This window comes from Rhinoraja longicauda, chromosome 13, assembly GCF_053455715.1.
Source record: "Rhinoraja longicauda isolate Sanriku21f chromosome 13, sRhiLon1.1, whole genome shotgun sequence".
In the NCBI taxonomy this organism is placed as follows: Eukaryota; Metazoa; Chordata; class Chondrichthyes; order Rajiformes; family Arhynchobatidae; genus Rhinoraja; species Rhinoraja longicauda.
Window position 1 is genome coordinate 35486960 of NC_135965.1, and position 22758 is coordinate 35509717.

Below are 22758 nucleotides of genomic sequence, written 5' to 3' on the forward strand. Positions count from 1 at the left end.
ATACAATTAAGCAAATTCTGTGTGTCAAAACTCTGCCATCAATATCATTTTAGGCTTTTACCTTTGGTGTGTAAAGGGTAGTCATGTCTAGCAAGTGAGGAGCAAGCTGTATTCTTCCTGCAACATTTCTTATTATTTCAGACCATCAATTCGTAATTTATGTATTGTAGCAAGAATCCTGCTATAACTTTTGGATTACAGAAGTCACAAGAAATGTTGCTTCAGAGAAATGGGAAAAGTGAGAAAGATTTGCCCCAATACTTTGGGTGGAATTTTTCAACTTATCACTAAATCTTAAAGATTCAGATTAATTCATTCTAATCCATTATTTTAAAAATGCATCAATTTTCCCTTCTACAGGCATGAGATACATGCAACAAATAATGTTCTCCCTTCGGCTTGTGTTCTGAAGAAAAGATGCGCAAAGATGTAAGCGTGCAGTTCAAGAATAGTTCAATGATATTTGATTGCATTTGAACAGCTGTCTCCGAGACTATGGGAAAAGGACAAGTTAGTGTAGATCTAGTGATGGCAGGGGTGAAATTGGACTTATGCAGGAGGACAGAACACATGTTTTACAACCCATTCAATCTTCTTTTCCGTTTACTTCAGCTCAACACAGATGAGTTGCAAAATGTCTTTTGCTTGTGTTGCACTACAAACCCAAGATAAATTTTACTCGTCACACTCACACCTGGTGGATTGTTTCAAATTAAAATCCTTTTATAGTTATAGTGAAAGTAAATTAATCCTCTTTAAAAAACATAGAGGCAACTGGCTATATTCAGGAAAACTATGATATCTGAATATGTTGCTGATCGTCATAAAGTCTCAGTCAAGGTCTTTACTGGATGTTATATTGTTCTAAAGAAAATTATAAAATCTGATCATACCTAAATGTGAAAAGAGAACAACATGCGCTAGGAACATACGCTAGGAACATAGGAAAGGGAAGCAACTGACAAAGTCCGACCTGTATCAGATTCCAGACCCAACCAATATGTTCAGTGTGATTCAGATATACAGCGTGGAAAAGGGCCCTGAGATGATGTCGACTAACAAACAACTTGTTCTATGTTATCCCATTTTCACATCCTGCACACAAGGGGCAATTTACAGAAGCCAATTAACCTACAAACCTGCATGTCTTTGAAATGAGGGAGGAAACCGGAGCACCCGGAGAAAACCCATACAGGCTCAGGGAGAACGTACAAACTCCACACAGACAGCACCCGTAGTGGATCGAACCCGGGACTCTGGCACTGTGAGGCAGCAGCTCGATCACTGCCCCACTGCCCTAACATGGCTGCTGTTAAATGGATCTAGCAAAATGCTCAGTTGTATAAAAGTCATGTTCCTATGGATGAAGTAGAAATCCCACCAGCGGCACCTTCTCATGAAAAACAGGGATCGGAAATAAATTCCTGACCTGTTCAGCAATGCTTGTATCTTTAGAAAAATAATTGTAAAACTCAAGTAAGTTACATAGAACTGGAAAGAATTTCAAACAACCTCTGTTTTCTTTTCTAAAATGTTCCCTTCACCATAATGCTATTGCAAATTGGACAGTATGTTATATTAATATGAAAGCAGCATTGCATGATATATGGACTGTGCTAAAGCTATTACCGGTTCATGTCGTAGGCTCTGATGAATTCCTATTCTAAAAGCAAATCCAACATCATTTGCAGCAACCTAATCAAAATAGTGCCACAGAGTTCTTGACTTGAAGTAAAGCCTGATTTTGAAAAGACGGTTAGCATAAAAATGTGCCTTATATATCACCTTTCACATCAGAGCTTATTATTTTACACGTAATGAGAGGGAGGTGGAAACATTTTTCATCATGCAATCTCTATTATGTTAACAGAGTTCCAGCTCTTATACATGTAAGGCCATAGAGATCTTATTAAAAGGACATTGGAAATATATTTCCACTTAGATTGTTGCACATATTAGAGGACTCCGCACAACGGTAGTTCTTTATTTATTCATAACATTTCTACATGCTAAGTGAAAGATTGTCCACCCCTCCTCATACAGTCACCGAAGAGCTTAAAGACCAATTAAATATATTGGTGGATGAAAGTTTCAATTTGTACTAACATCATCCTTTGTAATTATATGTGTCATCTTACGACAAATAATGACAGGGGTAACCCTTCTCAAAGTTGATGGTTTATGGAATGTGACTTATCTGCTTGTTGGTTTAATTTTTAATTTAAATTCATGAAATAAATTCGGATAAAAATTATCAAAGAACATTGCTAAGAGCCGCAGGTAAGTGCGTACATATGGCTTAGTGAATCAGCATTTGGTACTTTAACAGTTACAAGGAATATGTCATTGCGTCCAAAGGAAAGTGTAAAAACATGAGGTTATAGGATTATTTGCTCTCTCTATGTCAATGTAATCATTTGCATCAGAGACATATGACTGCAAATATATGTGCATATTTTTATACATATTTCTCAATATTAGGTAGAAAACTTTCAGAGCAAAGGCTTCACTGAATATCCGATTGGTACAAATATTTAAAACTCTTAAATACTTGGAGTTGCAGACAAATTAAAAGACCAGGAAGCATTTTTCAAGAATCATATTTGATACGATTTCAGAGTTTGCGATAAATTTAGACAGACATCATTTCTAACTGATTATACTACATAATGCTTTAATACATTTTACACTGAATTATCTTGCAATGTTATTCTCAATTTCGTTGATATCAAATTGCACTGGGCAAATATAAAGCTGAAGTTCTAATCACTGTTTCTCTTCCAACTTTCAAAATGCACATCTGAGCTTCATTCTGCTCAGCTGCCTCAGTGGGAAACCTACACTCTCTCTCATACAGCTGGATTTGCTGGCAGTGAGAGAGATAAACTAAAGATAATGATATTCATCCAAAAAACTAAAGAATGTCCCATGTCAGCCAATGCAGAACAATGTGCTCTTGGTGGTCGATATGTGTTATTTAAGGTATGTTATTCATTGACTCTTTGTCCTTACAACATCCATTATCCAGATTATACTGCATGCCTTTTGATTTGAAAAACACCACCAATGAAGGACTCATTTTTTTCATTTGATTTCCTACTTTGGTTATTCTCACTGCTCCATCCATTGCCACGGCCAGAAGTATAGAGCAGGTGCTGTTTCACTCGTCTATTAGGAGACAATAAAAACAGTGAATGCTCATTTACTCCTTCCCTCTCATTTTCTGCTTCTGCGTGAAGCATTTGGGAATGGAAACTAAACTTTGTTAGAAATGTATCTCCTATTTGCCTTCCTCATATGTTTTACGATCAAAATGAGGAAGGAGTAAAAGCTGAAAGGGAGGGTGATATCATTAGAAGGGAATTTTAAAACTTCAACCTTCAATGATAATTTAAGTTATAGCTTGCACTGTTACACTGTCATAAAAACACAGTAAACAGGCAATTAGGCAGTTGGCTTTCAGGATAAGTTGTAGGTTTATTGTGTGAGCCAGTACTTATGTAGAATTAACTAGTAATTTGTAATCAATGAATATGCCAATCAAAAATCATTTATGGAAAGAGAAAGGCTGAGCGAACACTACCGGTTAACATTACTAGTCCACTCTGATAATACATCACCAACCTGTGTCTTATTCTCAGTTACTGTGTTTCCATAGATGCTGCCTGACCTGTTGTATTTCCAGCGTTCTCCAATATGTTGGATTTCTGACAACTGCAGTACTTGGTATTCCATAATTCCAGCATGGTTTCATTCTCTCTCCTCTGTCCTCATTCGCCTCTTTCCATTTCCAGACGTGTCATTATCAAACCTTCACTACAACAGCACCATTATCTTTTGTTTTTGTGTTATTCAATCTCTAATCTCACACTATCACAGACATTATTTTTGATATCTCCGCAGATTCCTCTTCTCAGTTGCCTAAAATATTCAACATCAAACCTTTCTTGCCGCTGGTGAAATATAATTTTGAAATGTCACTGTTTCTTTCTCCACAGATTCTGCCTGAGCAATTTTGGCCTTTTTATTTAAGTACTTGCATAATCTTTTTTTTTTTCAGTAATGATTAGGTTACAATAAGCGATGAAGATTTTCAATTTAACTGTTAGTGTAAGAAAATAACTGCAGATGCTGGTACAAATCGAAGGTATTTATTCACAAAATGCTGGAGTAACTCAGCAGGTCAGGCAGCATCTCGGGAGAGTAGGAATGGGTGACGTTTCGGGTCGAGACAAGAAGGGTCTCGACCCGAAAAGTCACCCATTCCTTCTCTCCTGAGATGCTGCCTGACCTGCCGAGCTACTCCAGCATTTTGTGAATTCAATTTAACTGTTTGTCAATTATGTGGATACCAAACATAAATCATTTGTGCAAACACCCTTATCTGATGCCATTTAATTCTTTGGCTCAGATTCTGCAACTAATTAATCTGCTTTTGTTATCCACACTGTGAAATTGACTGCAAATTTAGGGTTCTTATGTATTCATAGGTCAGTGGAGTAATCCATATGTTTCTATCATTTATCCATCAATAGGGCAAAACTCATTTAGTATCCTTCTCCATTAGAGTCAAGGATACTAGGATATTCTTTGCTTTCTGATGAAATGCTTTATTGTCAGATCAGCTCTGGCAAAGTTGGGAGTCAAAATACTATTTGTCTGTCGTTCCCTAGTAAAATGGAAATGAGTTAATGCTGCATGAAAAATGTTTTGAATATGGAGGGAAACATTTGCTTTACAAAAAGACACAAAGTGCTGGAGTAACTCAGCAAGTCAGGCAGCATCTCTGGAGAACATGGATAGGTGATGTTTCTTCAATGGGTCATTGGGACGGGGGAGGGGGAAGAAAGCTGGAAGAGAGGAGAGGCAGAACAAAGCCTGGCAGGTTGATACAGGTGAGGGGGGGGGGGGGGGGGGGGGGTGATAGGCAGATGGTGGACAAAGGCCAGAGATGAAAAGACAGAAGGTGAGAGACAAAATGATTGAAGAGCTATGAAATATGAAGCAGGAATGCAGGTGGAAGGGGAGAAATAGGTGCCAGTCTCTTAAATGCCATTGCATCTGCCTCCACCACCACTCCTGGCAGTGCATTCCAGGCACTGTGTAATAAGCTTGCCCTGTACATCTTCTTTAAATTTACCCCTTTTACCTTAAGGCTATGCCCTCTAGCATTTAAATAGATTATTCTAGTATTGATTGGAGGGTTGCCATCACTCACCTAATCATTCTGTTACATCCAACATCAGAGAGAAAAAAATGCCTTTGCTGTCCCTGCAATCACCAGTCTCCATTTTCACAAAATAATAAATAAAGGTTGTTCCTTTTTTATAATAGTGTACACCCTACCCCACTCTTATCTTACCCTAGTTGGGATAGTGAGTGGGAAGCAGAATGGCCTGATCACCAGTTTGAAAACCTATGACTTAATCCCATTGCTGAAGTGCAACGTGTTTACTTTTCAGAAGGGTTTTAATTTTAGACCGATTAACAATCCCACTGATGCCGTTAATGTTGCTGAAGGAGGCAGCTGTTAGAAGAGAAATTGCAGTTGTGACAGAGCAATGCCATTTGTTTGGTTCTTTTTTTGGCTCAGTGTAGTTCGCAGCACAGAATGACAAGACAGCTGAGTAAATTGAACACTGGATCTTGGATATATCCATTTGAAGTAGTGTACCATAGACACCATGTAAATATGGCAATGCATTGATATACAGCTATTCCCCAGGTTACATAAGAGTTCCATTTCTGAGAAAAACAAAGACACAAAGTGCTGGAGTAACTTAGTGGGGCAGGCAGCATCTCTGGAAAACATGATTAGGTGATGTTTCGGTCGGGAAAATTCTTCAGTCTGATCCGAAACGTCACCTATCCATGTTCTCCTGAGATGTTGCCTAACCCACTCAGTTACTCCAGTAGACAAAATACTGGAGTAAGTCAGCCGGACAAGCAGCATCTCTGGAGAGAAGGAATGGGTGACGTTTTGGGGCGAGACCCTTCTTCAGGGTTACTCCAGTACTTTGTGTCCTTTTTTTATTTGCCAACGTCTGCAGTTCCTTGTTTCCATTCCTGACAACTGTGCGTAGGTCTATTTTATCGAAAGTCTAAAATGTTTGTTTTCTGTAAATGCACATATGGTCTCGCTCTGCATAAATTTCTGATCGCCAATTTAAAAACCTACAACGTAATCCTTCTGCTAAAGTGTGACGTGTATACTTTTCAAAAGCATTTTAATTTTGGACTGATTAGCAATCCCACAGACACCATTGATGTTGCCGAAGAAGGTAACTGTTGGTAGTGAAATAGAGCAATGCACCTGAAAAGCTGAAATAAATAAAGTACAAGACAGAGCAATAGCTTTCTCCCCCGTGCAATTTTCCATCTCTATCACATTAATCTTACTTTTGTATTTTTACATTAATCTTAATTTTGCATTAATCTTACTTTTGTATTTTTTTTCCTCAACCTTTTTCCCCACCTCTGATGATATTGATTTGTATTTGTGCATAGTGAAATGAGTGCCAACTGAAGTGACAAGGAAAAGAGTTCCAATTCCTCATCCATTTTTAAAAAAATTCATGACACCAGACACTGTGAGGAGAAACTTGCCCTTAGCTGCCAGCATAAATTTGTCTGAGTATCAGCTCCTGGTTATTCTCACCTCCTGACATTCAGCCCCATTGGAATCAATGATACTAAGCATGCAATATTGAGTACAACCATTGACTGAGGCTCTTAGTAATCAGTTAGTGTTTAATTTCTCCTTGTAGGCATCAGTATGATACTTGGTCTTGTTTGGGGGATGAAGGGGAAAAGCGGAGTGGAGGAGTGGAATGAGGGTGTGACTATATAATAAGGTCCAATACTGCCATCAACTAACGTCCCTGTGAGTGTACCAACTGGGACTCTGGACAATGGGGGGATTGAGAGCTCTGGGCTTCAGCACTCAAAGATCAATTATACTTTTGTGACTGAAATCAGTCCGCACATCACTGATCAACAATTTGGATCCATGAACAAGTTTTCTCTGCAAACAAATCACAAGTTTAAACAACTTTGGTCAAACCAGAGATTATTTCTAGGTAAATTTAGCTAACAGGCGAATGGGCAATTAACTGTATTAAACCTGATGTTTTCCCAACACGTAACAACGCCGCATGTTGCTCTGCACACATTTCATCTCTGCCAATGTAAACAGAGGTTTTCAGGGGCACGATATGAACACTGACAGCGCAACCAGGTGTGTTGGTGCTAGTTTGTTGCATTTCTGACAGCTTAAAGGGAGGTTCAGTTGATGTCAGGAGACTTGACTGGCAGCTTCAAAACTCAATGCAGCTCAAACAACTCCTTAAGTTCACAGAGTGTGCTTGAACTTACAAGGAATGTTTTTGTTTTCCACACTCTGCTGCTCAATCAACGAGTGCCTTTTTGAGACATAATGACACTGCTAGCAACACCTTTAGCATCCTCTCCAGTTGAGGCAAGGTGGGGTCATCAACCTCTGTGCATTGGAAGGCATTACTCGCCGTAAACGTGAACACAGTGCAATATTACTAATGCATCTAGATTTATTTATAAGGAAAAAATAATGGTACCAAAATAGAAAAACCATAATATTTTACAGTAACATTATACCCCAGTGCCTTACTTCTTTCATTACGTCTTCGGTGAGATTCTAAGTCCAGCAGTAGACTTTAGGTGTTACTTTAGTCTTTAGAAATATAGCTTGGAAACAGGCCATTCGGCCCATTGATCCTGCACCGACTACCAATCACCCCGAACATTGGCACTATCCTGCACACTCGGGACAATTTACAAATTTAAAGAAGTCAATTAACCTACAAACCTGTACGTCTTTGGAGCGTGGGAGGAAACCGGGGAAAACCCACGTGGTCACAGGAAGAACGTACAAACTCCGTACAGACAGCACCCATAGTCAGGGTCGAACCCAGGTCTCTGAGGCTGTAAGGCAGCGACTGTACCGCTGCACCACTGTGCTGCCCACGCATCATAACCCTCTCAAATGTGGCTCTAGTCTTGTGAAAGAAAAGTTATTCTTTTTCACTGTGGTCCTTGCTGACCAAAGACAACCTCTTGCCCCTGATGAACAGACTTTGGGCTGCTAACCAGAGTCAATAGAAGGTGCAGTCCTGGAAAGCTGGTTGAGGGGGTGGGTAAGAGTACTCCCTGAGAGGCAACAATGGGAGCTGACTTGTTAACCTTATGAAGGGAGGAACATCAGTGCCTTAAGCCTGCAGCACGACCTGACAGGTGCCAGAGTGGACAATGGCATGACAATCCGCCGGGGAAAGAAGTAATAGGAACCTGAGGGGTAACTCTTTTACAACAAGGGTGGTGGGTGTATGCAACGAGCTGCCGGATGAGGTAGTCGAGGCAGGTACTATTGCAACATTGAAGAAACATTTAGACAGGTACATGGATAGGATAGGTTTAGAGGGATATGGGCCAAATGCAGGCATGTGAGACTAGTGTAGATGGGACATGTTGGCCGGTGTGGGCAAGTTGAGCTGAAGGGCCTGTTTCCATGCTGCCTGACTCTAGGACACTGACAAGTGGCTACTTCACAAAAAAATGTGCAAGCTCATGGGAGGCATGGTGGCGCGGCGGTCGAGTTGCTGCCTTACAGCACCAGAGACCCAGGTTTGATTCTGACTACAAGTGCTGTCTTTACGAAGTTTGTACAATCTCCCGTGACATGCATGGGGTTTTTTCCGAGATCTTCGGTATCCTCCCTCTCCAAAGATGTACAGCTTTGCAGGTTAATTGGCTTGATATAAATGTAAAATGTCTCTAGTGTGTGTAGGATAGTGTTAATGTGCGGGGATCGCTGGTAGGTGCGGACTCGGTGGGCCAAAAGGCCTTTTTCTGTGCTGTATCTCTAAACTAAACTAAACCAAACTTAATATAATGGAAAATTTGAAGTGAAAAGCCAAGGTGCGGGTGGAGGGAGGTGGTATGGACGTGGTGTTGGGGTGGGGTGGGGGGGGAGAAAAATAGGTAACTTACATATTGTCATGCACTGTTCACACCCTCCCCAGAGTTTACCAAATAATATAACTCATATTATACAGGCCTCCGACTTCACCACATCAACCAATCCAACGTTGCAAGGATCAATTACTGAGATAAACAGCCTTTCTAGTAATAAACATCAATCATTAAGGACCCAGCCATTTCATTAGCTTCTCTAACTTGAACTCGAAGATAGATGAGCTCTTCATGAAGGGGTTCAAAAATGTAGCCTGTACAGTACAGAATTCCACTGGAGACGCACTGTCGCCACTGTGAAAATCAAAACGTACAAATCTTGGGGTCATTACTGGGGTTGAAATGCTTTCCGAGAATGTGATCTGTTTCTGGCATGAACAAGGTATGAAAACTCACACTGGCACCTTCCTACAATGTCTAAAGCCTGTGATTAAAGAGGATGCATAAATCATAGCAGTTAGCACACATGTGTTGCGTGCAGCATAATCAGCAGGATTCTACCCTCCTGACCTGTTATAGCTTTCTCCATGACATAATCGTTCTGTTTTATACCTTTCGGTCAACTCCTTTGATTAGTCATTCAGAACTTCAAACTTATTATTGAATTAATATTTTGAAAGATTCCTTTAAATTAAATTACTCTACAAGATTAGTATCGTTACTGTTCATTGTAGTAGAATTCGGGATTATTGACAAAAGACTTCTTAAAGCCTGGTGGTGTTGCAATGGTCAATATTTGCAGAATTAGGGTTTGGCAGTTAAGATCTTCTTATCGAGTCCACGTCACAAGATTAGAAACTGTTCAGCCAGAGCTGAACACACCTCTCGGCATCTGCATACAATGGCGTCTAGCGCTTCTTGTGCTTCTTGTGCTTCTTGTGCATAGTGGTGGAAAGATGGATGGAAACAGGTGCGCGATGTGAACGCTCTTTCCTTAACCCCAGCAGCTAAGATGTGCCAATATGAATTAATAAAAGTAAATGTCAATATTTGGAAATGTTACATTGTTGAATTACTTCAACAAATTATTTCCAATCCAGATACTGATCATTTCTTTGCCCCACCTTAGTTTATTTCTTGGCTGAAATCTTCATGCATTTGTTAGCTCCTGATGGAACTATCATAATGCCTTCCCACTGGCACCCATCTCCAAAATGGCTCGTCCATACTGAACTGCATACCTGCCATGCCACCGTGCCCCATTTACCTCTGCTCAATGACATATATTGGCTCAATCAATCGATACCTTAACTTTAAAATTCCCACCCATTTATTTAAATTCTTTCATATCTTTATCTTTCCAGTCTACAACTTTCCATGCTCCCTCCACTTTCCCAACCCTGGATTCTAATGCCTTCCCACTACTGACTGTCAAACCATATAGTATTAAAGTCTGGACAGCACATAAAGTCAGCACAATAGTCTCAGATACATAATAACACCATAAAAATCAGTTGTGGTGGCCACATTTGGAGTATTGTGAGCAATTGTGGGCACCATATCGGAGGAAGGATGTGCTGGCCCTGCAGAGAGTCCAGAGGAGGTTTACAAGAATGATCCCAGGAATGAGTGGATTAACTTATGATGAGCGTTTGACAGCACTGGGCCTGTACTCGCTGGAGTTTAGAAGAATGAGGAGGAACCTCATTGAAACGTACCGAATATTGAAAGGCTTGGATACAGTGGATGTGGGGAGGATATTTCCACTAGTGGGAGAGTCTAGAACTAGAGGTCATAGCCTCAGAATTAAAGGACGTTCCTTTAGGGAGGAGAAGAGAAGGAATTTCTTTAGTTAGAGGGTGGTGAATCTGTGGAATTCCACAGAAGGCAGTGGAAGCCAAGTCAATGGATATTTTTAAAACAGAGATGGATAGATTCTTGATTAGTACGGGTGACAGAGGTTATGGGGAGAAGGCAGGAGAATTGGGTTAGGAGGGAGAGATAGATCAGCCATGATTGAATGGAGGAGTAGACTTGATGGGCCAAATGGCCTAATTCTGTTCTGATCTCATATAACCTTATGACCTTTTAACAGTGCTGAGGAAGTGCAGGATGATGAAGGTTATTTAAGACATTTTATGAGCTACTGCTTCTCTTATGATTGAGTTTGGCAGCAGGTCATTTTACTCACATAGTTGCTGTTATCCTTTGTGCGTATTGTGGAATAACTGCTGCACTGGTGGAGGGCGACACAACCTGGGTTGTCTATGTAATGCCATGACGATAGAGGGATTGGTTGCAGTCATTTATCGCAATGTGTAAGGAAGGTAACTTCAAATGTCACCATTATGACTAACCAACATGTATTTTGGAGTGGGAGGTGGGGTCCTGGTATCCTGGATAGTAGTGTGAATGAACAATGAGCATCTATTTGCGTGCAAAGAGACACATCTTCACACAATCACAACTCGCAGGTTTTGATTGGAATCAAGAATTCCCAAAGCTATTGGTGAATTATAGTTGCGGGAGTCAATGAGCCAAACTTCCTATTCATTAAGCTATTAAATGGCAATTGCTGCTCTTGTCAGATTGTATGAGGGCAGGAACTGGGAGATAGGGGATCTGAATGTGTGGCTGAGGAGCTGGTGCAGGGGGCAGGAATTTAGATTCTTAGACCACTGGGATCTGTTTTGGGGTAAGGGTGAATTGTACAAAAGGGACGGGTTGCACCTTAATAGGCGGGGGACCAGCATTCTGGCAGGCAGGTTTGCCACTGCTACACGGGTGGTTTTAAACTAAATAGGGGGAGGGGGGGGGGCTCAAATGGGATGGACAAGGATGGAGTTAAAGGGAAAGAGAGTATAGGAAAAGTTAAGAAAGACCCCAGAATTAACGGGACAGAAAGCTCACGAAGGGATAGGAGAGTATGGCCAAGTGTAATAGGAATCGATGTGAAAGGTGAGATGAATAATGGATTAAAAGTATTATATATGAATGCGCGAAGTATAAGAGGTAAAGTGGATGAGCTTGAGGCTCAGTTAGAGATTGGTAGATATGACATTGTGGGGATTACAGAGACGTGGGTGTAGGAGGATCGGGACTGGGAACTGAATATTCAGGGTTCTACGTCCAAGAGAAAGGACAGGCAGGTGGGCAGAGGAGGTGGGGCAGTCCTATTGGTGAGGGATGAAATTCAGTCCCTTGCGAGGGGTGACATAGGGACTGACAATGTAGAGTCACTGTGGATAGAGTTGAGAAATTGTAAAGGTAAGAAGACACTAATGGGAGTTGGCTACAGGCCCCCAAACAGTAGCCCGGATATAGGGTGTAAGTTGCAGCAGGAGTTAAAACTGGCAAGTAACAAAAATAATGCCACTATGGGTATGGGGGATTTCAATGTGCAGGTAGACTGGGAAAGTCAGGTTGGTTCTGAACCCCAAGAAAGGGAGTTTGTGGAGTGCCTCTGAGATGGATTCTTAGAGTAGCTTGTACTAGAGCCTACCAGGTAAGGCAATTCTGGATTTAGTGTTGTCCAATGAACCAGATTTAATAAGGGAACTCGAGGTAAAGGAACCGCTTGGAGGTGGTGATCATAATATGATTAGTTTTAATCTGTAATTTGAGAGGGAGAAGGTTAAATCAGAAGTGTCAGCATTGCAGTTGAACAAAAGGGAATATGAAGACATGAGAGAGGAACTGTCCAAGGTCGATTGGAAAAGGATCCTAGCAGGAATGATGGTGGAACGGCAATGGCAGGAATTACGGGACATAATCCAGAAAATGCAGGATCATTTCATTCCAAAAAGGAAGAAAGATTCTAAGGGGAGTAAGAGGCAACCATGGCTGACAAGGGAAGTTAGGGATGGAATAAAATTAAAAGAAAAGATGTATAAGATAGCAAAGAGTAGTGGGAAGCCAGAGGATTGGGAAACATTCAAAGGACAACAGAAGGTAACAAAAAGGGCAATATGGGCTGAAAAGATGAAGTATGAGGGGAAGCTGGCCAAGAATGTAAAGAAGGACAGTAAAAGCTTCTTTAGGTGTGTTAAGAAAAAAAGATTAGTCAAGACAAATGTGGGTCCCTTGAATACAGAAACAGGTGGTGTCTCAATGGTGTCAGATTAGGTAAAGGGGAAGTGCAATGAGACCTGGGTGTCCTTGTACACCAGTTACTGAAAGTAGGCATGCAGGTACAGCAGGCGGTGGAGAAAGCCTTCATAACAAGAGGATTTGAGTATAGGAGTAAAGAGGTCCTTCTGCAGTTGTATAGGGCCCTGGTGAGACCACATCTGGAGTATTGTGTGCAGTTTTGGTCTCCTAATTTGAGGAAGGACATCCTTTCTATTGAGGCGGAGCAGCGTAGGTTCACAAGGTTAATCCCTGGGATGGCGGGACTGTCATATGAGGAAAGATTGGAAAGACTGGGCTTGGATTCACTGGAGTTTAGAAGGATGAGAGGGGATCTTATAGAGGCGTATAAAATTATAAAGGACTGGACAAGCTAGATGCAGGAAAAATGTCCCCAATATTGGGCAAGTCCAGAACCAGGGGACACAGTCTAAGAATAAAGGGGAGGCCATTTAAAACTGAGGTGAGAAGAAACCTTTTCACCCAGAGAGTTGTGAATTTGTGGAATTCTCTGCCACAGAAGGCAGTGGAGGCCAATTCACTGGATGAATTTAAAAGAGAGTTGGATAGAGCTTTAGGGGCTCGTGGAATCAAGGAATATGGGGAGAAGGCAGGCACAGGTTACTGATTGCGGATGATCAGCCATGATCACAATGAATGGCGGTGCTGGCTCGAAGGGCCAAATGGCCTCCACCTGCACCTATTTTCTATGTTTCTATGTGTTCTTTTTTTTTGCAAAGTGTGATGCTAGTTTTGCATTGTGGTCCTAGTGGGTAGAAATATGATTTAATGTGTTTGAAATCTATGAGACTTTTACAACATAACATGTAACATGCAACAGCTTGCTCTTATGTTACCGGGTTTTCATTGCGGCACCATTTGATACAGGACCAATTGCAACTTGAGAGGAACTGTCCCAGACATCAACATTGTTCTTTCCTCTGCGGCTCGTGCCCAACCCCCATTTACTCCAATTTGTGATGCTTGACATCACTCTTTGATAAAGCCATGATAAATTTTGCTAAAGCCTATGATAGATTTAATAACTAAATTAAATTCAGTTTCGGATCATAATAACCAGGAGCGATTGATTTGTAAAACCGCTGCTAATCTATGACACTTTAACCGCTTATTAAAATTCCAGTGTATTCTGGAATATGCTTATAAATTTTGTGCTGAGATAGCAAGACGAAAAAGTATATTGTTTCAATATTTGAAAGTAAGAATCCTACTCTTTTCTCCCTGGCAACTCATATAAAGGGATTTACCAGGAAACAAGTGATAAGTAAATGAGAAAAATCAGAGGTAACTCTATCTCCCCGTTTGAAGAAGACGCTGATGGTTCTTCATTCAAGGTCCATCACATGAGGAGAGATTAAGCATATTAGGTGTTTTTTCTCCCACGTTTAGAAGAATGAGAGGTGATCTCATTGAAACATGTAAAATTCTTAGACACTTGACAAAATCTATCTGGAGGTGGTGTGTCTCCAGTAGGGAGGGGAGTAAGGAAGAGATGAGAAGAACATCCAGAGGAAAGTAAAGGTTTGGAATTCTGTACCAAAGAGGGTCCCAGCAAATCAGTTACTGAGTATGTTCAAGAAAGAGATCAATAGAGTTATCAATGTCAGGGAATCAGGGTGATGTGGAGTGTGTGGGAAAGTTACACTGAGCTAAGAGATCAGCCATGATCTTACTGAGTTGTGCAGACACAAGGAGCTGAACGGTCTGGTTCTTATGCCTCTCGCCACACCGCCAGCAAAGCTGGGGGATGAGAGAGATTCATGGCCCCGGTGAGTGGAGAGAACAATGTGCTTGATTATTTCACGCTGCCTCATGTCCCCATCATGTGTGCAGACTCTTCCATGGTGACAGAGGATTGTGGAATTGTTACTTAACATGTTACTAAAATAACAGCCGTGTGTAAATTAGTACGATAAAACACAAAAAAATATCTAACAGTTGTTTCTTTAGATGCAAAATTTGCAAAAGGTAGGTTTCATCCAGAGTCGAGTGCACCAGCAATTACTTCCAGTCTGAATAGCAGCTATTGCAAAATTGCTCAGGGCATTTTTGTGCGCAATCCATTTTCCTTGCATTAGAGATACAAATGATGACATCCCCATTCACCCAGATCCTTCCTGACATAAATTAGACCTCAAAGGATCACCCTTTGGCAGCAGAGAAACATTTGTTGTACAATGAGGGATACATTGCTTGGGTTAGGTGCCTTCCCAAGACTTAAAGAGAGACTTCGCTGACATCAAGAGACCTGACGGGACAGGTACAAAATTGGCTCCAGACTGCTCAAATGCTAAACCCACAAAGTGTGTTTAAACACATTTGTGTGTTTAATCTAATTGGATGTGTTTCTGTCAGCACTTAGATTCTCATTCAATCGGGATGTCAATAGTGACAATATTGGCAGCATTTCTATTATTATGGTTAAATCAGTCCACTCAGAGACCTCAGGACAGATGGGAATGACATACCAATTAGTAAAGAGCCCACTGCCAAGGGTGATCAGGGACGCTGTCGCTATATGCAGACCTCTCCGCTGAACAATGTCCACGCACGGTCAGATCATGACCAAGATAAGGGGTCGCTGTGCAGTAAAACCTTCACAAACTCTCGTGTAGGAAAGAACTACAGATGCTGGTTTAAATCAAAGGTGGATACAAAATGCTGGAGCAACTCAGCGAGACAAGCAGCATCTTTGGAGAGAAGGAATGGGTGACGTTTCGGTTCGAGACCCTTCTTCAGACTTCTTCAAACTCTCATACCTGGACTGCTTTCTCTGTGGATGCCAGCCTTTCTCATTCCTGGAGGAAACTACTGTGACCACCCCCCGCCAGGCCCTTTTTATGAATCGACCCGAAACACCACCTATTCCTTTTCTATAGAGATGCTGCCTGACCCGCTGAGTTACTCCAGCATTTTGAATCCATCTTCGGTGTAAACCAGCATCTGCAGTTACTTCCTACACTTTCTTATCGTCTGCTTGGTGAGTCTTCTGGTTCCTCACCCCTGCAATGTTTCTTCCACTGGTCAATGACCATTTTGATTCAGTGTTCCTGTTCTGCTTCAAGGTCATTGACCTGAAATGTTACCTCTGTTTCTTCATCTACAGATGCTGCATATCCCCAACATTTTGTGTTTTACTTCACCCCCAATACCTATCACACTGAAAGGAATGTCTAAAACTCTTTCATTAAATCATGAAGCTCTCCCCCTACAGCTGATTTCTATCCTCCGTGGGCTGTACAACATGTTAATGGTTTCTCTCTGGCAAGGGAAGTATGTCTTTATAGGGCTAATCAGTACATAGCAAGTTGTCGATAAGAAATAACAAGTAACTGCAGATGCTGGTTTATACCAAAGAAAGACACAAAGTGCTGGAGTAACTCAAAGGATCAGGCAACATCCCAGGAGAAGTTGGATAGGCGATGTTTCAGGTCAGAACCCTTCTTTGGTCTGATTGTAGGAAGAGGTGGGGGGGGAGAAAGAAAGCTGGGAGAGAAGAGGGGCAGAACAGAGCATGGCCATTAATAGGTGAATTAATATTTTAATTAATTATTCATTTATTATAAGGTTGTTTTAGTTTAGAGGTGCAGTGTAGAAACAAGCCCTTCAGCGCAATAAGTCTACGCTGACCAATGATCACCTGTATTCTATTACACCCCAGGGACAATTTACACAAGCCAATTAACCTAGAAACCTGTACATCTTTCGAAGGTGGGAGAAAACTGGAGCAACCAAAGAAAACCCACGCGGTCACAGTGAGAATGTAACTACGTACAGATGGCAGCTGAGGTTCGGATCAAGCCCAGGTCTCTGGTGCTGCAAGGCAGCAACTTTACCGCTGCACCACTGTGCCACCCAAAAGATAATAGGTGAAGTTGTCAATATCTGCATTCAACTGAGTGTGGGTCCATCAAGAAACCACACAGACTTCATTTAAGCAAAGATGTCTGGATGTAAACCACCCTCACAACACTTCAAACTGCTTACTGGTGAATTTCATATTTTTTATTCAGTGAACTCAAATGGACATCCGTGTTAAATACCACAACCCAATTTATAAGCATTGTATTGAACCGAGAGAGAACTGTGTCTTCTGGCATAAATCTGACAGCACAGATATGGACCCTAGTCAGCACTAAACCCCCCCAAAACATGCCTGCTCCTGCACTCCCCCAGAATCTCCCCTCCCCATCTGTTTACACTGCTCTTCTTCATCGTCTACTTGTCCAGCATTCCTTTAAATGCAACTATGCAATTCACCTCAATCGATCCACACTCTGAAAAGGCTGAGGAAATGGCAGCATTAAAAAGTCATGGGGCAGCATGGTGGCGCAGCGACAGAGTTGCTGCCTTACACCACCAGAGACCGAGTTCGATCCTGACTACAGGTGCTGTCTGTAGGGTGTTTGTACGTTCTCCCCGTGGCCTGCATGGGTTTTCTCCGGTGCTTTGGTTTCCTCCCACTATTCCAAGATATACAGGTTTGTAGGTTAATTGGCCTTGGTAAAAATTGTAAATTGTCCCTTGTGTGTAGGATGGGGCTAGTATATGGGGATCGCTGGTCAGCATGGACTCGGTGGGCCGAAGGGCCTGTTTCCACGCTGTATCTCTAAACTAAACTAAAAAAAGGGCCTGTCCCACTTTAGGGGATTTTAAGGCAACTGCCGGCGACTAGGCTGGCGCCGACAATTCGCCGGGTGTCGCGGGCATGATCGTGAGGAGTCTTCCAAGAATCGTAGTGGATCTCAGCGCGTCACTGAGAAATCATCCGGAGTGAAATTTCTCGGCGACAGCTGGCGTGTCGCCAGGTATCGTTGCTTATTGCGGGCGCTGTCGCCTGCTGTCCACGGCTTTGATAGGTTCTCTTAGATGCATTTATAAGCACATTATATTAAAATAAGTAAAGTCATTTCAAAATACCATAAAATGCTTGTGTTTAACCATTTTATTTACTGTCAGGCCATTTGACAGGTAGATTGGAGGCGACACTTTGACGGTCAGGTAAGCATGGGAATTCCGCGATGTTTATGGCCATCAGCCATTACATTTAAAGTGGGTTCCCAACCCAGATATGCAACCCAGAAACCAGATATGCATCTCCCGTACATTTTCAAAGAATGCCCACACACTTTTCACAAAAATCCACTTAACCACTTTTTAAATTAATTGTTTTAATACATTTATTAGTAAACTGGAAGTCAATCCAGTTTATGCCTTGTTACAGTGATGCTTGGTTTTTAAGTAACCCATACAAGATGTTATAGTTCAAAACTCTCAAGTACTTACCGACTTGTCAGTGATTTCAGCGAAAATTAGGACACCGGAGAAGCATTGACAGCGTGGGAATTTCACGATGTTTCCGAAGACGCTGAAATCTCGACCTGACTCGGCATTGTCGTGATCATTGTCCTCGGGTAAAAGAAAAGTTTGGCGATCTGCTACGACTTTGACAGTCGCCGGCAGTCGCCTTAAAATCGCCTTAAGTGGGACAGGCCCATGACTATTAAGCAGGAACACTTTTAAATTTTTTAATCTTTTAATTTTTTCAGCATAATTAAAATTTTATATTTCATACGTTATTCTAAAGAAACATGCTGCAGTCGCCCATTTGTGTCCAAAGACCTTGCAGTTATTTTCACGTCTAGGAATTGAGCAAGTAATCTCGGTCATTGCTCTGGCAGTTTGGAGGGGTTGCTGCATTGTTCAGGTGCATTCCCTTACAGATGTTAAACCCATGCTCCAATTACCAGTTGAATAGACAACAACAGACAATGCAACATCAAATTAAAAATTGCCTCAAAGCAATCAGTGCTCACGAGGAACTCATCACAGGCAGTATTACGAAGTGCGATTGTTAGGGCAATTGAGTATTTTTCGGGGTAAGGAGAAACTCAGGAGTTTCAAGATGTATTCAAGAGAGAGTTAAATATCGCTCTTAGGACTAACGGAATCAAGGGATATGGGGAGAAAACAGGAACTGATTTTGGATGATCAGCCATGATCATATTGAATGGCGGTGCTGGCTCGAAGGGCCAAATGGGCTACTCCTGCACCTATTTTCTATGTTTCTACGTTTCATCCGAAGCACACAGGCACCCACCCAGACCAGGCAGCATCCTGAGGGAGTGTGACTATGCTGACAAGGTATTTGTACGCTTTTTGCACCTGTCAAAGCAGTTCATTAATTACCATGGTGACAGGGGCTCCCTACATGAATAGTAATGGAGCAGCTATAAATCAAACATTCCTGCTGCTAAACTGTCAGAAAGTACATTTTCTGGTAAGTATGAACAATCTGGCTTATGAAAGTAAGGTCGCAGGTGCTGTGAAATGCCTCAGAGGATTACATTACAATAAAAGGAAACAATGGTTAGACTCAATAGCACCATGGTTTTGTGCATTAAATTTCAATTAAAAAAAAATTAGAATTGGAAATCCTAGACTCACTACATGGATTATAAAATCTACAATTTTCACTTTGGGTCATCTGTGTGATTGATGTGCTGATACACAGAAGAACCTGATAACACCAGATCAAAACCTTACCCCCATTTCCAGATGACACCTCCATAAGTTTGTAAGTGTACGTGTCCCGGCTACTACTGGGAATCTGACTAATGGGTGCCTGCTATTTACCCAACTTTTCCTTCCACTCCTTCTTCCAAGCTCCATGTCTTTCCCCTGCATCCCACCCAACTGAATCTATTATCCTCCAAACCACCCCAAACACCTCTCTCTTCCTACCACAGCCATTCGCTGCCTCCCCACCAGTTACAACGATCATCCTTGCAATGCTAATTACACCATTCAACCCACTTACCCGACCCTGTCTGCTAGTTGTACCCTTATACAATTTACCTTCCCCTGTCTGCTGTTCACACCCATGATCCTAACCGCTTCAATCCGAAAACTGAACTCACTCCCTGACCCTTCCAACAATGCCAACTCCTGATGTGACTACTCGTCCTTGACTTCAGTTTGCACTTCACAACGTGTCTACCATGTCCCTACTCCTGCACCCCCACCGTGATCCTCAGCAGTTGACTTTAGCCCTTATCCTCAACCAGATGTCATCCGAACCTCTCTTCCTGCTGACTGCTGCTTACCAGACTCTGACTCTCCCCGACATTCCAGCTCTCCCTCTCCCACACCAAGCCAGACCTGACTCTGGCTTCAGATACCTCATTTCACTTGTGAGCTCCAAACCAGCAGAGCACACAAAGGAAAAGTCTTTTGCTCCAGTTTCCTCCCACATCCCAAAGAAGTGTGGCTTTGTAGATTAACTGGCCTCTGTAAATTGCTTCTTGTGTGTAGAGAGTGGACACTAAAGTGAGATAACATAGAACAAGTGTGAATGGGTGATCGATGGTCAGCGTGGACTAAATGGGTGGAAGTTGTATCATTCTATCACTTCAAACCAATAAAAAAGAGATTGCCAGTTTAAGGCACATTCAGTGACTTGGTCTGAACTGGCCAGAAATAGGCCCACAAATAGACTTGCTCTTTAGCAACAGGTTAGCTCAGCTGTGCAATCACCAACCTGCCTTAAGACCACAATGTTCAATAATTGAGGAAAGACAGACGATACTGGTGTAACCCAGCGAGTCAGGCAGCATTTGTGACGAACACCTTCAGACTGATTGCAGGGGTGGGAAGAATGAAATCCGGAAAAGTGGAGAGGCAGGACAAAATGTGGCAGGTCAGAGGTGGGCACAGGATTGGGGGGCGTTGATAGGCAGATAGTTGGACAAAGGCCAGAGATGGACACACACTGTGTGAGACAAAAGTTGCAAATTGTGTAGCTAGAGGATTAACGAGGTATGAAAATTATTTAGGAAAGTAGGTGGAAAGAGAGGGGAGGGGAGAGGAGGGGAGAGAGGTGCAAGGTCAGTCAGGACTGAGGAGGGGGGGAGGGAGAGAAGATGGGGGGAGGGGGTCAGAATTATTTAAATTATTCAGAATCAGCAAGAATCCAATCACTTCCTTCTTTTAGTCGAAGAAAGCAGAACAGGAATGGCATTTTTGGCTATATAACATTTGGATATGGTACCGGTGGCCACAGATCTTTATCGCACAATGTTGGGATAGAGTACTAATGGATTCAGGTCCATTACCATGAAAAATGCAGACTATTTCGGGCTCATTCAACAAGACTATGTGAACTCAAATTTATTAACACCTGATGGATTTTATGAAGCGGTTTTCCAAAACTGCACAGTAATCAAAGCACGTGTTGCTGCATTTACTATATGATTCATAGCGCAAACTTCTCTTGGGCTGACCATCTATAATTTTCCGTCCCTTGAGCCTGAAAACATAAAAACAAAGTACCATGACATGTTTCGGTTGAAAAGATCAGAGACACTGAACAACTGGAGGCTGAACAGTTCTCCTGGTTCTCAGAATCCCTTTAATTTAAAAAGCATTTATTTCGAATGCTTTTGTTTTTGGCTTGTACAAAGAAAAATTAGTTATTGAGCGAGTTATATATTTTATCAGTTAATGTCTCAATTGTTGATCAGATACAACACTCAAAGAGGTCGACCAGCCAGTATTCTGAATAGTGCAAAATCATTAGGAACAAAATCACAGGGAATTGAAGAGCAAAACCAAGTCTGAAGAAGGGTCTCGACCCGAAATATCACCCATTCCTTCTCTCCCGAGATGCTGCCTGACCTGCTGAGTTACTCCAGCATTTTGTGCATGAAAAACAAAAGGTCATTCATTGAAATTGCCAACTTTATCAGTCTCAAAGATTTACAGATTTAATGACTTGCTTCAGGATATTTTTTATCGTGTTAAAATCTATACTTTGCTGCTTCATTTAATTGGAATAATACACTATTAATGGGAATGTGTGGGAAAGATTACCTGGATAGTCTTGTTGATAAATGTTAAAACCAAGATGATTATTTATCCTACACCATTCATGCCTTTGATAGCATCATCAGCATGTGCAATGTTTAATTCCTTACTAATGATTGAAACTGGTGAAATATATGGCACTTGCAGCCTGTGAGTTTCATTTTCAAGGATCAAAGCCCACAGTAACACGGCGACCATGCATGAATTAAGATCTCCATAACTTCATAGCTGTTTGGTTCCCTTATATGTTTGCATGCCTGATCACTGATCTGCTCAATTACTTTTGATTGACTGCTACAACATCATGCCTGACAGTGGCTTGGGCCACAGGGACATGGAAATGAATGTGTGGGTAGGATTGGGGGAATTGGGGCAAGGAAAGTGTGGTCAATGACTGTAGACATAAAATGCTGGAGTGACTCAGTGAGACATGCAGCATCTCCGTATAGAAGGAATGGGTGATGTTTCGGGTCAAGACCCTTCTTCAGACTGAGGGCCACTGCCAAGCTTGGTCTGTTACTGTATGTGTTTGCGTCCATCACTTCACGCCCTCCCCCAAACACCCACAAAGTAACTTCTCCCCATGGCAGCCTGTTGTACTCTGGCAATATGGGGAATTTACCTTAAGGCTGAGATCTGCTTCCTCCCATCCTCAGTAGCAATGACATGGTACTGTGATAACTGCAAGCAACTGTCTTTGGAGATTATGCAGGTTTGCATATCGCACTGTCGACAATGGCACTGCTATTGTGTAATAGTGGAGTTCAGCACGGGTGGATACAGGTCTATCGTTATATA

The 22758-nt window shown here is 41.9% G+C and overlaps 1 protein-coding gene across 5 annotated transcripts in view; it reads left to right on the plus strand.

Moving 5' to 3' along the window:
- Positions 1–22758, plus strand: part of ppp2r3a (protein phosphatase 2, regulatory subunit B'', alpha) — a 265190-nt gene that overhangs the window by 147672 nt on the left and 94760 nt on the right. Inside the window, exon 1 of one of the 5 annotated variants that reach the window (XM_078410769.1) lies at positions 2912–2982. The exons of the other annotated variants lie outside the window; for them this stretch is intronic. Coding sequence (XP_078266895.1) covers positions 2929–2982 — 54 coding nt within the window. The 5' untranslated portion in view covers positions 2912–2928. Of the gene's footprint in view, positions 1–2911; positions 2983–22758 lie in introns of those variants that run through there. 5 annotated transcript variants of the gene reach the window in all.